The 15,564-nt window shown below is 53.2% G+C and overlaps 1 protein-coding gene across 2 annotated transcripts; it reads left to right on the plus strand.

Annotated features, from left to right (window-relative positions):
- The first annotated feature begins 610 nt into the window (after positions 1-610).
- DACT2 (dishevelled binding antagonist of beta catenin 2) lies at positions 611-11,495 on the plus strand. Of its 2 annotated transcripts, XM_078001109.1 has the most exons (6): positions 611-1,175; positions 1,689-2,519; positions 2,784-2,997; positions 7,243-7,375; positions 8,084-8,362; positions 9,305-11,495. In XM_078001109.1, exons 5-6 carry the CDS (start codon positions 8,095-8,097, stop codon positions 10,966-10,968), a joined length of 1,932 nt encoding a protein of 643 aa, XP_077857235.1. In that variant the 5' UTR covers positions 611-1,175; positions 1,689-2,519; positions 2,784-2,997; positions 7,243-7,375; positions 8,084-8,094; the 3' UTR covers positions 10,969-11,495. The 2 variants fall into 2 exon arrangements, with proteins under 2 accessions (XP_077857235.1, XP_001083736.3); XM_001083736.5 differs by lacking the exons at positions 1,689-2,519; positions 2,784-2,997.
- Positions 11,496-15,564: the final 4,069 nt, after the last annotated feature.

Raw genomic sequence — 15,564 nt, forward strand, 5'->3', positions numbered from 1 at the left:
CTTCCAGAAACCGCAGGGTGGTGGTTCTATGTGTGGGGGTGCGGGAGAGGGAATGGGGGTAGCTACCGATGAGAACAGGGTTTCTTTTGAGGGTAGTGAACACAACTTCGTTAATATACTAAAAAACTGTGGAACTGTACACCTTAAATAATGTGAGTTTTATGGTATGTGAACTGCATCTTAAGCTATTATTTTAAAAATTTAAAAAGCAAGCTGAGCAGCCTGGCCAACATGGTGAAACTCCGTCTGTGCTGAAAATACAAAAATTAGCCGAGTATAGTCGTGCGTGCCTGTAGTCCCATCTACTCGGGAGGCTGAAGCAGAAGAATCGCTTGAACCCGGGAGGTGGAGGTTGCAGTGAGATGAGATCATGCCACTGCACTCCAGCCTGGGCGACAGAGCAAGAAAAAAAAAAAAAAAAAAAAAAGCAAGGTGCGGTTTCCAAACTGCAAGGTTTTGAAATCTCTACTGCGATTGTAATGGTAACACGGTCCTTGCAATGTGATAATGTCCCAATAATTTATCTTTATAAACATTTTAAAACCTTAACAAGTCCTTTCTCCGCCTTTGTTCCACTTGCGCCTCCTTGCCCCTCTCCCCCGGGCTCCTCCTCCCGGCTGGCCCTCCCCGCTGAAGTCACGGACGCGCTCAGCTGGCCCCGGGGTCTGGGTGCGCCCGCCCTGCCCGCAGTCGGCGAGGGACCCTGGGGGGTCTGCGGGGCGGGCCCAGGGGCAGCCGCGGTGACCTCGGGGCGCGTGCAGACCCCGCCCTCAGCGACCGGCCGCAGATTCCAGCCCACCTTGGAGACCTGTGGAGCCAGGGGCGGAGAGAGGAGGCGCAGGAGGACCCGCGACACAGCTCGGGATCCGCGCGCGCTGGGCCTCCGGCGCAGCTCGTGGGGTTCGGGAGGCCGGGACCCTGCCCGGGAGATGTGGACGCCGGGCGGACCCCCGGGGCCCGCGAGCTGGGACCGCCGTAGGTTGGGCGCGAGGTTGCGCGCGGCGTTCGCGGGGCTGCAGGAGCTCCAGGGGCTGCGCGCCACGCAGCAGGAGCGGGTACGGGGCGCCCTGGCCCTGCAGCCCCCGCCCGCGCCCGCCGCGCCCTGCGGTCCCCACGGTCCCCACGGCCCCGAGCAGCAGCTGGAGGCGGCGCTGGCCGCGCTGCAGGAACAGCTGGTAAGGACCGGGCGCCGGGACTCGGGGCTGCGGGGTTTGTGGGCCACAGGCGCTGCTCCCTCCCGGTGCCGGCCGAGACTGTGTGTTAGTGGGAGGGGGGCGTCTGATGGATGGAGGGGACGTACTTTGGGATTTGATTGGAATGCAGTTGGGTCTCCAAGGAGGGGGACGCGGAGGCCCCGCGCGCAGGTGCCTAGAGGTGAAGCACACAGATGAGGACCCTGAAAACTGCCCGGGGCTGCAGCCCGCGCTCCACCCTGCGGGGATGTGCGCCCACCCACGCCAGGATCCCGAAACTGGCAGATTTGGGGGAGACACCCTGTTGGTTAGTTACAGCATTGTTCTGACCTACGGGTACTGACCGGCTTTCCCCGGGCGGAGGTGGGCTCGGGACCCTGGCATCACTTCCCTGGGTACCAGGTCCCCCCTGCCGTCTTGGGTTAGGGGCAACAGTGTCCGCGTGGTAAAGCGCACCCCGACTTGTCCTCAGGAATGTGCTGACGTTTCTTACAGGTCGCGTCGCTGTAATAAAGTATTGGGGGAAAGCACGTCGCTGACAAAGGCCTCTTCAACTTTAAAATGTGACCTGACCTGTAAGAAGAGGCGTGTCCTCTGATCCAGAGGAAAGACTCTTTGATTTCCTTGCCAGGGGCCCTCCTCAGCACTACCTGGACGCTCTGAACCCCTCCTTTCACACAATGAAAGAAACTCCAGTCATTACCCCTCTGCTTATTATGTTATTGTATGATTTTGTAAAATTTACTGGAAACAACGCACAAGAGTTTTCATAGTTGCTGTATTTTCTTAAAGACAAACTAAAAAGGCTAGAGAAAGATATCTGTTTACTCGTGTTACCTCTATTACACTAAGTGAAATTTCTTTTACATTAGAAATTTAAGTCTGTCCTGTTAAAAGTTGCTGCCTCTGAACGTTGCCCACGTGAAGCTGTGGCATGACCGTCAGCCTAGCTGGCTCAGCCAGGTTGTTAAAGTAGCAAACCCTTCTGGATTAAAGAATCCCAGTGTCTGGGATGCCTCCCAGGATCCCGGTTATCTCCTGACCTTGTGGAAGACGGAGGTGGCAGACTGTGTGGGATTAACCTGGGCTCCCAACTCTGCCCCTGATGCCTCCTGAGAGGAAAGTAGCTGGTGTACAGACTTTGTTTACTCACCCAGTGACCAAATCCTGACCGTGTGTTTAGGTCATTTGTGTGTTTGCACCCAGACACAATCTCAGCTTCTGCTCAGCACGCGACAGCCACAGACGTGTTAGACGCATGTGATGGGAAGGGGGTGCTGCTGAGATGCTGGCTTCAACTGCTCCGTCGAGGGGGTGCGAGTGCAGGTGATGATTAACTTGGCTTAAGAAATATACAAATCAAACTTGCAAGTGCTCAGCCTCTAATTACAAGTAGCCTTTTGGAAGAGAAGATCAAACAGGTTTTTTTGTTTATTTTATTATTATTTTTTTAATGTGGGGACCAGAAGGAACATGCAGACTTTGTCTTGAAACTTTGTTCTCGGGATGGATTATGTGATCAAAAGAGAAGAATAATTGAATTTGTGTGACATCAGCCCAGGGCTTAACACTTTCACATTTTTCTTACAGGGAAAAACATTAGAAGTGATAGCAGTTCTATAGTGTTGAATACAATGAAAAGCCTTGCTTGCTGGAGCAGTTACACACTCCAGCAACTCCCACCTAACTCAGGGTCCCCTCCGCCCACCCTGGTGCTCACCTGGCCATTGGTCATCATTCAGGTGTGAAGGCAGGAAGAACATTTATCAGGCCCTGAGCAGCTTTAGCCTACGGGAATTCTCAGGTGAGAATGATTGTTGGCATTTCCAGGGATTTAAACAGTCAGGAAAATAGCAGCACTCATCACTTCAAGGCTTATCGCAATGTGCTGCACCTTTTTAATTGCTGTGTCACAAAGGAGAGTGCAGTAGGCGGTGCTTAGTAGGATTCTGTTGAATAAATAAATGAGTGGCTTTTATTGCTGCAACAAAAGGGAAAATGATTTCAGAATTTGGGATCTTCCTGTTCTGAGTTTCTAAGCTGATGAGATCCCCATGCCCTCCGACCCAAGTGGGTTTGCTGCTGCGTGGCCAATCCAGAGAGGGTTCACTCTGCGTCCTCATGTATGTTTGTGAGGAAGGTTGTCGTTCCCAAGAAGTGCCGGCCATTCCCATATTCATAAGGGTTGGGTTCCCCAACAAGCCCTAGATAGAAAGACTGCATCCACTTCCTGGAACTCGAAGCCCACGTGTAGACCAAAAACCCCATCCTTCACCAGTGGGTACTGTCTCCACAAGGGGAGAGATGCAGAAGAGCTCCGGGAGTCTGCAATGAAATCTTATCCGGAAGAATTTCCCCATCTTGACATTGCTGGTCGTGACTTGTTCTAAAAGTGGCAGCTTGCAACGATTCCTTTTCCCTGGCAGCTTCCCACATTCCATGCTGCAGGAGCAAGCTGTACGTCTGATTCTGCAGCATAAACTTGATGCCCGGCATTTTCCTTGGGCCGACTGTGCTTGCTTTGTGAACACACAGGGGAACCAAGGGAGGCAGGGTGAGAACTTGCTCAAGGCCACGCATTAGGGCCAGCCATCCCCAGAAACCTGCAAGGCTTCGGTGGTGCTTTTTAATCCGTGAGTCCAGTCTGTGAACCAGGGACCCCTTTGCTGTTGATTGACAGGCCTCTTTTAAACTTAGGTAATAGCATTTACCTCTCTCCAGAATGGAGGGCATAGCCTTGGCATTCAGGCATAGAACGTTTCCTTTGTGCGTTCTAGCTCTCAGGGATAGAAAGGAGGTGTTTCAGATCCCATCTCCGTATCCTGAACAGTAAGGCCTTTTTCATGTTGATCCTCCGCATGTGCCATACAGGTGTTGCGATGGCTGGACTGTTGACTTGCACACGGAAAAGGCACAGCACGTGGAAATCAGGTCATTCTCTTGCAGTGCATAAAGAATGCATTTCAAAGAAAGGGATTAGCCTTTTTTTTTTTTTTTTTAAAGCACCCCCTGGAATAGAAGTCCTCAAACTTTTTGTTGTCATAAGGAACTTTTGTGGTCCCTGGGAAGCTTGTTAAAATGCAGGTTTCCAGGCTTACCGGGTAGGGTCTCAGGAAATGAGTGGGGCCTGGAGCCTGGGGTCTGCAGGTATGCCCAGCTGATCCCACTGCCTGGAGAGGCTTGGTATGAGCGCCTTTATACCAGGCCCTCCTGCCCCTTCCCCAGGCCCAGGGCTTTGGCACAGATGCCCCCAGAGCACACTTTGGCCAAGGTTGCCTGGAGTTAGCCTGAACGCTTGCAGAGGGAAGTAGGCACAGAGGCCACCCAGGGCTCGCTTGCTGCTGTGGAGTGAGTCAGTCCAATCGTGGACATGCGTGGAGATCACACTCTGGGGCTGGCCTTGCAGTGGACTTTCCTCCTGCCTGGCCGCATATATTTTGTGACGTGAGCACAAAGTCTAACCCTAAGAAAGAGTTAATGTAAAGCACAGTCATACAAACCCCAAGTTAGGGACAGCAGTCGGGGTTAGGGACAGTGGTCAGGGTTACAGGCAGGGAGTAAATCCTGAATGGTGGAGTCCTGCAGACGCAGAGGGGACCTGAGGACGTAATAAATAACCTGTGAGTGCCTGAGAGCTCTGTGCGTCCTGCAGCCCCTAGACCATTAATCAGAAACCAGCAACTGAAGGCCTGGCTGGCCAAACATTAATCACAAAGCAATTAACCCAGCACAGACACGGGGGCGGGAAGGGGGCTGGAGGAGGAGGAGGACAAAGCTGGCTGGGGTGCAGGAGAGTGTGATTTGGAAGAGGAGAAGGCACATAGATCCTTTTAAACGTTGAGGTGTGGCCTCACCAAGGAACTTGATTTTCTGTCGGTACCTTGGGTTTTGTTTTACGACAGGAAAAAGAAAAATCATGGGCTATGAGAATCCACGCCGGCCCCTTTGTTTGGATCCAGGCTTCCTCTTTGCATAACTGGTGTGGGAGAGCCCGCCTGTGTGTGCTGCGCAGGCTTGGTTGGTGGTGCTGTTCACTTGGATAGCGGTTTACCTGTGTGAAAATGTGCAGGGTCAGAAACCAGTATGTTTACATGAAGCTGGGTGATGCTGGAAGCATAACGTTTTGATTAAATTCAAGATTGGTTTTTGCCATGTTCACATTCACAGATAATATTATGGCTTCAGATTCTGTCACTGTGCAAACTTTGGAGGTTTTTGGGAGGCCCCGGAGTTGGGTCCTGGAGGAGGAGGTCTGCTCCTGGCACAGAAGCTGTGCGCTGGGTCGAGCCCGGCCTCCATTCCCTCATCCATGCTGATAGTGGGCACTTGCGTTTGGAAAATCGGAGAAGTCTTTCTCTCATCAGAACAGGAAAGCATTGCAACCTGCCTCTGTCTTGTAATGATTTCTCATATTGTGGAAATTACTGAAGTAATTCCCCGAGGCCCAGGTTATGGGACTCAGGGGAACTGCTCCTTTCCCACGTAAAATTTGAAATAGAATTAATCATTTTCTTTTTTTTTTTTGAAACGGAGTCTGGCTCTGTTGCCCAGGCTGGACTGCAGTAGCCGGATCTCAGCTCACTGCAAGCTCCACCTCCCGGGTTCACGCCATTCTCCTGCCTCAGCCTCCCGAGTAGCTGGGACTACAGGCGCCCGCCACCTCGCCCGGCTAGTTTTTTGTATTTTTTAGTAGAGACGGGGGTTTCACTGTGTTAGCCAGGATGGTCTCGATCTCCTGACCTCGTGATCCACCCGTCTTGGCCTCCCAAAGTGCTGGGATTACAGGCTTGAGCCACCGCGCCCAGCCAGAATTAATCATTTTCTTAAGAGAACCAACCACATAATTACATTCATTAATTATTTGCCTTAATCGTGATTGTTCATCAAAACAAGAAATGTTTTAGAATTGAAAGAAAAACACACACACATGCTCATAATAAGCTTTTTAGAGTTGGGGAAGTTGAGGCCGGGAGAAGGCACAGCCTCTCAGGGCAGGGCTGTGATAGAAACTTCTAAATACACAGTCCCTTGGCCAGGCACATGCCTGTAATCCCAGCACCTTGGGAGGCCAAGGCAGGTAGACCACTTAAGCCTAGGAGTTGGAGGCCAGCCTGGGCAACATGGCAAGACCCCATCTCTACAAAAAATACATAATTAGCAGGGCATGTTGGTGCATGCCTGTAGTCCCAGAGACTTGGGAGGCTAAGGAGGGAGGATCACCTGAGCCTGGGGAGGTGGATGCTGCAGTGAGCAGTGATCGCACCACTGCACTCCAGCCTGGGCAACAGCGCAAGACCCTGTCTCCAAAACAAAACAAAACAAAAGATCCTGAAGGCTGATTTTCACACTGCATTTACTCCAGGTAAAGCTGACAGTTTCCATGTTTTGCTGAGAACCTTCTCCCCTGGCAGCTCTGCCAAAGCCTGTAACAGTTCAAAATGTTACTTCTTCTATCAGGGAAGGGGAAGGGACTTATTAGTGAAGGAGGAGCTTTTCTTTCTTTCCAAGGGACTTTCTTACCTTCTTGAAAAGTCAAAAGGTTTGTGCTCTGCAGGCACCAGGAGCCCAGAGGCGGCCGCGTAAAAGGACGCCACCGCACCCAGGCACAAGATGCGTAAAGCATTACCACAGGAGGGTAAACCCTTATGCTGGCTGAAAAACGCAGCCAAATAGACGGTGCAGGTAGTTCCTGTCTGCCAAAAGGAGGTGTTGCTTTTGATCCTGATTTCAGTCTCATAAGCTGTAGTATACTGTATCCTTATAAAGAAATGTAATTTGGAAAGTGCGGATAAGTGAAGCAGCCTGAACTGGAGAAAACCCGTGTGCGTGTGTGTGGGGGGGGAATGGGTCAGTAGACCTTTCTTTTTCTGACGGTGGAGCAAGGAAATGGCTTCAGAATGAGCAGGCGCAGCAGCCAGATTTAGAAGATGTGTTTCGTGTGGACTCGGGGAGTTCAAATTACATTCACAATGCATGGTTCACCCCTTTGAGCCTTAAGTTTTGGTTTCCGTAGGTACAATAGTTCCCTTTCTCTTCTTTCCCTTCTCAGTCCCGGCTGAGACAGCAGGACATCGGCCTGAAGACCCACCTGGACCAGCTGGACCTGCAGATCAGCAAGCTGCAGCTGGATGTGGGCACAGCCTCAGGGGAGGCCCTGGACAGCGACAGCAGGCCCAGCTCAGGTACCAGGGTGCCCTGACCTCCTGGACACAGGGGCAGGCATGCAGCCCAGGCAGAGGTGAAGCCTGTCCCGCCAGTCCCTCTCGGGCTGAAATTCCGTTCCACTGCTCTCCCGGTGTCCGTGCAGGGAGGCGGCCGCTTCATCAGGCCGATCTGAAAGTCAGGAGGCGACACCGAAGCCTTTCTCAGGGCATATATATTAATTGGCTACCTCGCTCTTATTTTTTTAATTTGCAAAAATCACACTGTGGTCTAAGTGACATTGTTGGACTCAGGAGGCCTGGGGCTGAAGCACCTCCCCAGCCTGGTCTCCTTCTCAACTTGGCAGGCGCCAGGGAAGAGAGAGAGACAGGGGCCAGGGGCCTGTCCTAAACAGGCTGAAATCCAGAGGAAGAGGCCACCCCTTAGGCAGGCATCGACCACCCAGGACTAAAGGGACCACTTGCCAGGAAAAGGGAGGGCCAGTGCTGCTGAGTGGGGGTGGAGCGGGCTCTCATCAACTCACTGACAGCCCCCGAGAATAATCCTGAACATCTTCACCTGAGCCACACTCTCCCAGGCCGGCCGTGTGGACGACGGCCCACAGCCTCTGGTAGCCTCAGCTCAGGGGTTCCCCTGGGCCCCCCTGTGCTGTGACAAGCTCAGGAGCAAAGGGGTCCCTGGGCTCTTCTGGATGGGAGTCACTGACCTGCCTTGTCTGCTGTGTCCAGGCTTTTACGAGATGAGTGACGGTGGATCCTGCTCCCTGTCCACGTCCTGTGCCTCTGTCTGCAGTGACCACATCTCCCCCTCGCTGGGCAGTTTGTTGCCTATGGCCCAGGCCCCCAAGGCCAGGCCCAGCATGGGGGACTGGAGGCCCCGGTCGGTTGATGAGACTACTGTGCCAGCGTGGAGACCCCAGGCTACCGAGGAGGGCACCAGGCCCCGGGGCAGCATGGAGAATGCAGGCCAGCCGTGGGGCACATTCTGGCCCAGGCCGGTGTCTACAGGTAAGAAACCGCCAGGGAAGGTGGGGGTCTCATCTCAGGCACAGGGGAGGACGGAGTGCAGTCCCCAGCTGTTGAGGGCAGAGCCAGGGACCCCACATGGGCGCACCCCAGGCTCTAACGGATGCTGGAAGGCCTCCGTGGGCCCTGTGGTGGTTTGGATGGAGGCAGGAATCAAACGTGGCCATGTGCATCACCACTGGCTCTTCTAACACACAGCACTTTTCCCTGTATTTAAAATGGACATCAGCAAGCTTAAAAACAATCCTTCAAAAACCCTAGATCCACTGGTGTTTACAGGGAGAGCGGGGTTGAAGGCGCTGGTGGGGAGAAAACAGGGCTCATGCCTGGATCCCACCCCCTGGCGCGGGAGGGGCTGTAGTTGTCTTCAGACTGTCTCCAAAGGCACAGATGTCATTTTTGGCCTTGTTTTATTTCTAATACAAGGCCTGGTTTAGTAACAACCATTTGGTCTTTTCTTACCGAGAAGCCCCGTGGTTTCCTCCAGGGCATCTGCAGGGACTAGCTTCATGCCTCTGGCCTCCCTCCAGGCTCCATCCACCGCTGCGGGGCCTCTTCAGCCTCCAAACCTTCAGGGAAATGAGGGCGCTGAACTGAGGACTCTTACTCCCCATGCGTCCTCCTTCAAGGGGAAGGATGAGAATGAGCTGAGGGGGCTGTGCCGCAGGCACAAACAGTGCCCCGCACCCTGTGTCTAGATGCAGACGGGGCCCTGCGCCCTCTGTCTAGATGCAGATGGGGCCCCGCCGTGCCTAGATGCGGACCCCGGTGACTGGAGTCGCCGTCTCCCATGGGACCCAGGAGTTCCTCCAAGCAGTGAAGGAGCAGCGCTTCCTTCCTGGCTGCATTTCATGCATGAAGTGAAATCAACAGCACACGAAATCCTCTCTGTGTCACGTGTTTGTTCATTTTTCTCGTTCCTAGGTGATCTTGACAGAGCCCTGCTGGCAGACACGGGGCTCCAGAAAGCCAGCGCCGATGCTGAGCTCCTCGGGCTCCTCTGCCAGGGGGTGGACATCCCGCTGCACATGCCAGACCCCAAGTATCGGCAAGACCTGGTGTCCCAGGGCGGCAGGGAGATGTACCCGTACCCCAGCCCCTTGCACGCCGTGGCTCTGCAGAGCCCCCTGTTTGCCCTGGCTAAGGAAACCCCACAGAGCGGTGGTCCCTCGTACCCCAGGAAGACCCCCCTAGGCCCCGCAGGTCTGAACACCATCCAGACTGGGCCGGTCCTCGAGGCTGGTCCGGCCAGAGCCAGAGCCTATATCGACAGGCTGCTGCATCTGTGGGGCCGGGAGACCCCAGCAAAGGGTAGCGGGGGAGAACAGGGACCTCTAAGGCATGCAGCGTCCCCATCCCCACAGAGGCAGGGTGGCTGGAGTACAGATGGTGGAGGGCGACTATTGGTCTTCGCCCCAGGGAGGGAGGATGAAGGAGGGCCAGCTCAGAGCAGAGGTGCCGGCAGGGGCCCCCAGCAGCAGGGATCCATGCCTCTTGAGGGTCCCCAGCACCCTGGCAACCTTCCAGAGGAGGGCTCCAAGCCCTCGAACAGCTGCGTCCTCAGGGAGACCATGGCGTGGCCCTCTCCCAGCTTGAAGGCCCAGCAGACACCCCCAGCTCAGGACTGTGGACGAGGCAACGTCATATCCCCATCCAGGATGCTGGACAAGAGCCCCTCACCGGCCTCTGGGCACTTTGCCCACCCGTCCTTTGCTGCCAGTCTGAAAATGGGTCCCCCCAAGAGCAAGGCCGAAAAAATCAAGAGAAGGCCCACGGACAAGGTGCTGAGGTTTGCAAGGCAGCCGCCGCTTCTACTGGAGAGGCCTGAGGGAGCCCATGCAGCCCCCCAGCCGTCCCTGGAGTGGGACCCGGCCCACTGGTCCCCAGGGAGGGGTGGGCTCCCGCGGAGGCCGGCCCTGGCCTGGGAGGCACCCGGGCGCTCCTGTTCCGAGTCTACCCTCTACCCCATGCCTGTCCTCGTCCCCGTGGCGGTGGCCCCGCAGGAGGGCCACCAGACCTCAGCCCAAGCCCTGTTCCCCTTTGAGGCAGCACTGCTCACCTCAGTGGCCAGGAGGAAGCATCGCCGCTGGCAGTCCACCATGGAGATCTCAGCCCGGGCCCGCCTGGCCAGCTGTCCCGAGTCTAACCTGGGGCCCCCCAGGCCAGTGGCCAGAAGAGCAGGTGGCCCACAGGCCCGGGGCCGGCCCTTGCTGGTCCGCCAGGACGCCCAGACCAGGAGCAACTCAGAGCCCTCCAAGCACTCGGCCGAGTGTGACCCGAGGTTCCCCTCAGTCATCCCGGAGACCAGCGAGGGGGAGTCCAGTGACCACACCACCAACCGATTCGGAGATCATGAATCCAGCAGCAGCGACGAGGAGGGCAGCGCCCAGAGCAGGGACTGTGACCTGGCACTGGGCTATGTGGCGGCCGGGCACACGGAGCTGACCTGGACCCAGGAGGTCCCGGTCAGCTCGGGGCCACTCCTGTCCCCCGTGCCCAAGCTGTGCCGTATTAAGGCCTCCAAGGCTCTGAAGAAGAAGATCCGTAGGTTCCAGCCGACGGCCCTGAAGGTCATGACCATGGTGTGAGGCGCAGTGACTGCATCAGGAGAAGCCTGCTGCACACCGGAGCCCTTTCCCTGCAGCGTCCTGTGCATGTCTGGGTTTCAGTGTCATCTCGCCAAGCCGCTTTATCTTCCGAGGCCACCATTTAACAGGAGTCCCCTCCTGTTACATGCTCTGCCCGTGGAGTACCCCGTGAGTCCCCGCCCCAGCAAAGACTTCCATGCAGAGCTCTGGTTTCAGATGCCAGCAGCCCCCCCGGCCGACCTAGCGTCTCTTTTCAACGTCTGCCCAGGATACTGCTTCCTGGCAGGCATCTTGTTTCCACCTTGTCATCCTCCCATGGCCTTCCCCTGCCCTCACTCCCCTCTGGCTGGGGACGCGTTTCCCAATCCTTTGACCATTCCTCCCCAAAGGCGTTTTAAAGAGGCGGTTGCAGGACTCCGTGCTGGAAATTGAATTGGAGTTTAAACTCCACGTTACGCTGTCAGCGTACACAGACACCCAAATTATGCCATGATCTCAAATAAAAGGAACTTTTTTTTCCCTCTTAACTTCCTCCTCCCTGTTTCCTTGGGTGGCACATGGTAGGGGCACCATCATCTTCATGCCTGCCCATCACAGGGCACACACCAGCTTTGGGCAGGGAGGGCACCTTATGAGTGAGTAGAGACTAAACTCTGGTTTTAGTATAAAAAGTAGGGCATAGGCCGGGCGCAGTGGCTCATGCCTGTAATCCCAGCACTTTGGGAGTCTAAGGCAGGCGGATCATAAGGTCAGAAGATCAAGACCATCCTGGCCAACATGGTGAAACCCCCATCTCTACTAAAAATACAAAAAACAGAAATAAAAAAAATTAGCTGGGTTTGGTGGCACGCACCTGTAATCCCACCTACTCGGGAGGCTGAGGCAGGAGAATCACTTGAACCTGGGAGGTGGAGATTGCAGTGTGAGGAGATTGCGCCACTGCACTCTAGCCTGGGTGACAAGAGCGAAACTCCATCTCAAAAAAAAAAAAAAAAAAAAGTAGGGCATAAAAGTGTTTTTTTTTTTTTTTTGGTGTTTACTTTTCCAAATGGAATTTTCCTCAACTCTTCAAGAAGAAAGATAGCAGTGCTTTCAGGTAAGCTGCCTGGTGAGGGTCACAGTATTTTCACATCAAAAAGCAGCTTTCTCCTGAAAGATAAGAATTTGACATGAAGGTGGAGAAGGCCATTGAAGCCCCCCATGGACATCCTGGGCCCCTTAGGGCAGATGCAGCTGGGCAGGATCGTGGAAGGAAGCCAGTCAGAAAACCAGCGGAAGACGGGAGTAGATTTGGAAGGAGGCGTGAAATATTCCTGGAACAAGGAGTTGGTTTTAGATGCCTATAGGGAACTTCACGTCTAGAACAAAGTGGAGGTGAGGGGGAGGCTGCTGCTGAGCTCCCTGACAGTGAAGACAGTGGGGGCAGGGTCTGTTCTCTGTGCAAAACGCAAGGAAATGCAAGCATTTCCAGGGGCCAGAGCAGACAGATTCAAACACCCATTGAGTTCATCTGTGTGCAGTTTCACCTGCCCTTCCTGAAATCTGCTTCCGAACAGAAGGCCAGAATCTTCCTCAAGCTTTCTAAAAACCTGCATTGAAATTTCAAAGGATGATTCAAACCCACTCACGGATGGGGGTTTTACTGTAAAAGTTAATTCACAGGGTATTTTATAAAAATGGCAACATTTTTAGAATGAAGCGTGGCTTCTCCAGGACCACTGAGCAGGTGAGGTTGTGACGACTGCCCCGTAGCCTGAGTCCCCGTCCTCACTCAGGACTGTGGGCCCAGCCTCAGTCCACGCATTTTTTTGTAGCTGACCATGCTGAAGACATGGCTAGGAAGTTCATATAAGTCATACATTCTGGTCATTCACTGGGGCTTTCCGCAGGAGCTCTGAGTGCACTATCCAGAAAGAGCAAACTTCCTTTTCATCCGCTATGGTGACCTAGCTTGTATCACAGCTCTTGGTTGCTCAGACTCCACGTTGCAAGCTACGATGACAGGGAATCAGCCCAGAAGGGGAGTGAGTGCAGTGGGTCTGGGCTTCTCAGGGTTTTCTGACAGTGCCTGTCTGTTTTAGAAAGCTGGGCGTGGTTTCCTAACCATTCAGATTCCAACGTGCAGCCTGAGGGGTGCATTCCAGCCAATCAAATCCAAATCCCGGCCTGCTCCACACAGCCCTGCAAACTGACCAGGAGAACCATGCAGACTCCAGACAAAATGCAGCCATCACATCGGGGGCGGGAAGGGTCCTCAGTAATCTGACAGTCCAAATCAATCAATCAATAGTTCTCTTTCCCTTCTCTATCCATCCTCTCTTTCTCAATAATGTGCTCTCTGGCTCTTACTTTCTCTCTCTCTCCCTCTCTCAAGCTCTCTCTCTCTCCCCCCCTTTTTAACTGTGGAGGCCCAAACATGCATTTCAGTTTGCCCCAGGCCCAAGGCCTTGCCAGGGCTCTTCTACTCTCCAGTAGGTTTGGAGTAAATAAGTAGAATTCTCACACATTCCATGGGGGTCCTCGGAGGGTCCCCCAGCCCTCCTGCCCCGTCTGCCCAGCACCCCGACTCCTTGGCTCTGCTCAGTACTCTGCAGGACCAGGCAGCCCAGGACTTGAGGACTGCTCTGGCTCCAGTTCCCATCCCGCTTGGCCCTGGTCATAGCCTGGCTGAGTCAGCATCCCCCTTCATCGAACGAAGCTGATCGCGCCTCAGGGTTTGGAAGGAGGCGTAAGCTGGCAGTTTGAAAAGGGACCCACGTCTGTCTGTGCTCCCCAAAGTAGGGACAAGGGGTGAGTCGGCCCAGGTTGTGGCCTCCCTGTAGTGTGCAGAGTTGGTGAGGCTCCCTGACCCCTCTGCAAACATCGCCCAGGCACCACCAGGAAGACCGAGCAGATGCCACATGCAGGCCTAGGGCAGATAGCAGCCTGGGGAAAAGCTGTAAAACACAGAGCTAAGCATTAGAACGCCGGTCATAAGAAGCCCGTTTTTTGGGAGGGCTGACAACAGGGTGTTGCTGGGTGTGGCAGAGTCTTAAGCACCGTGAATTCAGAGAACAGGGATTTGCAAGAAGTCTGGGTGGCCAAGGCAGACGCGCAGAAAGAGGATGGATGGATTCGCCCCGTGGTGAACATTCATCTCCTGAATGTCTTATGTTCTGTGCATATTTTTCCTCTAAACCAACATGATGGAAACCACTCACACGGAAGCAGAAATGAACCAGGAAGCCCACCGAGGCAGAGCGTGGCCTGTCATATGAGGGGGTGTGATTGATTAGATGACGGGGGCAGCTTTCAAGTGCATTGGAAGACGGAGGAGCTGTTTCCTTCTCTCTCAAGGGATTAAAAAGTAGACAATGTAGAATTTGACTTCCGGGGCCTTTAGGACTAACTTCTAGCATGCTTACGATAAAAATATTTTAACAAAAATAAAAATAACAGGATAAAATTGCTCTTTATCCGTTCTATCCTAAAATATCCTCTTCTACAATAAAAGGATAAAGAATTAAAGTTAAGCTAAAGTAAAAAATATGTCAGGAATTCTAAATTATAAGGATGTGTGAAAGATTTAATTATAATATTAGGGAAAATGTCCCAACCTACTTTAGCAAATCATACGTTATCACTGAAGAAAACAGAGCATATCATTACTGATTAAATTCAGGAAGGTAAGTGGGTGCCCTAGCAAAGCTTTCTCTCTGAATCCTCCTGCATCCTCCTGCATCCTCCTGCATCCTCCTGCTCCAGCTTGTAGGATAATAAAAGCCTGTCTTGGTCCATTTTGTGTTGCTGTAACAGAACTGAGTAATTGAAAAAGAAAAAAAGGCCTATTTGGGTGACTGGGAAGTTTGAGACAGGCAGCTGCATCTGATAAGGCGTTTATGCTGCTTCTACCCATGGCAGAAAGCAGAAGGGGACCGGGCGTGTGCAAAGAGACACACGGTAAGAGAAGAAGCAAGAGAGAGAAGCCGAGGAAGCCATTCTTTTAACCACCTGCTCTCTTGGGAACCAGGCCATTCCCCCAGAGCGAGAACTCACTTAGCTCTGAAGGACTGTGTTGGTCTATTAATGAGGCCCCCATGGCCCAGACACCTCCAGGCCCCAACTCCCAACACCACCACACTGGGGATCAAATTTAAAATTTTGGCAGAGGTTTTGGTGGGGACAAATCACATGCAAACTACAGCAGAGCCCTCTTAGGATAGAATCCGAGGTTCTGTACAGTTACTGGATCCTAAACATGAAATACATAAAGTCTGATGAAAAACAGTAGTGCATCTGGAATGGATTTAACGCAGTCCCACTTTACAGGTCAAGTATTTATTTAATATCTGTGAATAAATGAAAGATCAGTGAAAAAAGGGAAAATTATTATATCTACAGATTCTATGTGGCTTTAAGGTGATGGTGCCTAGTTTATAAATGGTTGATAAAAAACATACTTATTTTTAAAGATTAAAGTCCGCAGGAATTTGTTGACTGTCTTTTTCAATCACTTGCGTAGTTGACCCTCCCTGCTAGGCTTCGAAATGATGCTGTAAGCCAGACCTGTTCACACACTGGGGCCCTCAATCATGTCACTTGGGCCCCGCCACTATC

This window comes from Macaca mulatta, chromosome 4, assembly GCF_049350105.2.
Source record: "Macaca mulatta isolate MMU2019108-1 chromosome 4, T2T-MMU8v2.0, whole genome shotgun sequence".
Classification (NCBI taxonomy): domain Eukaryota; kingdom Metazoa; phylum Chordata; class Mammalia; order Primates; family Cercopithecidae; genus Macaca; species Macaca mulatta.

Coding starts and splice junctions, on each gene's coding strand:
- DACT2 (XM_001083736.5), top strand. CDS start 930: ATGTGGACGCCGGGCGGACCCCCGGGGCCCGCGAGCTGGGACCGCCGT. Junction 1,176..7,242: donor CCGCGCTGCAGGAACAGCTG/GTAAGGACCGGG, acceptor TTCCCTTCTCAG/TCCCGGCTGAGACAGCAGGA. Junction 7,376..8,083: donor CGACAGCAGGCCCAGCTCAG/GTACCAGGGTGC, acceptor TGCTGTGTCCAG/GCTTTTACGAGATGAGTGAC.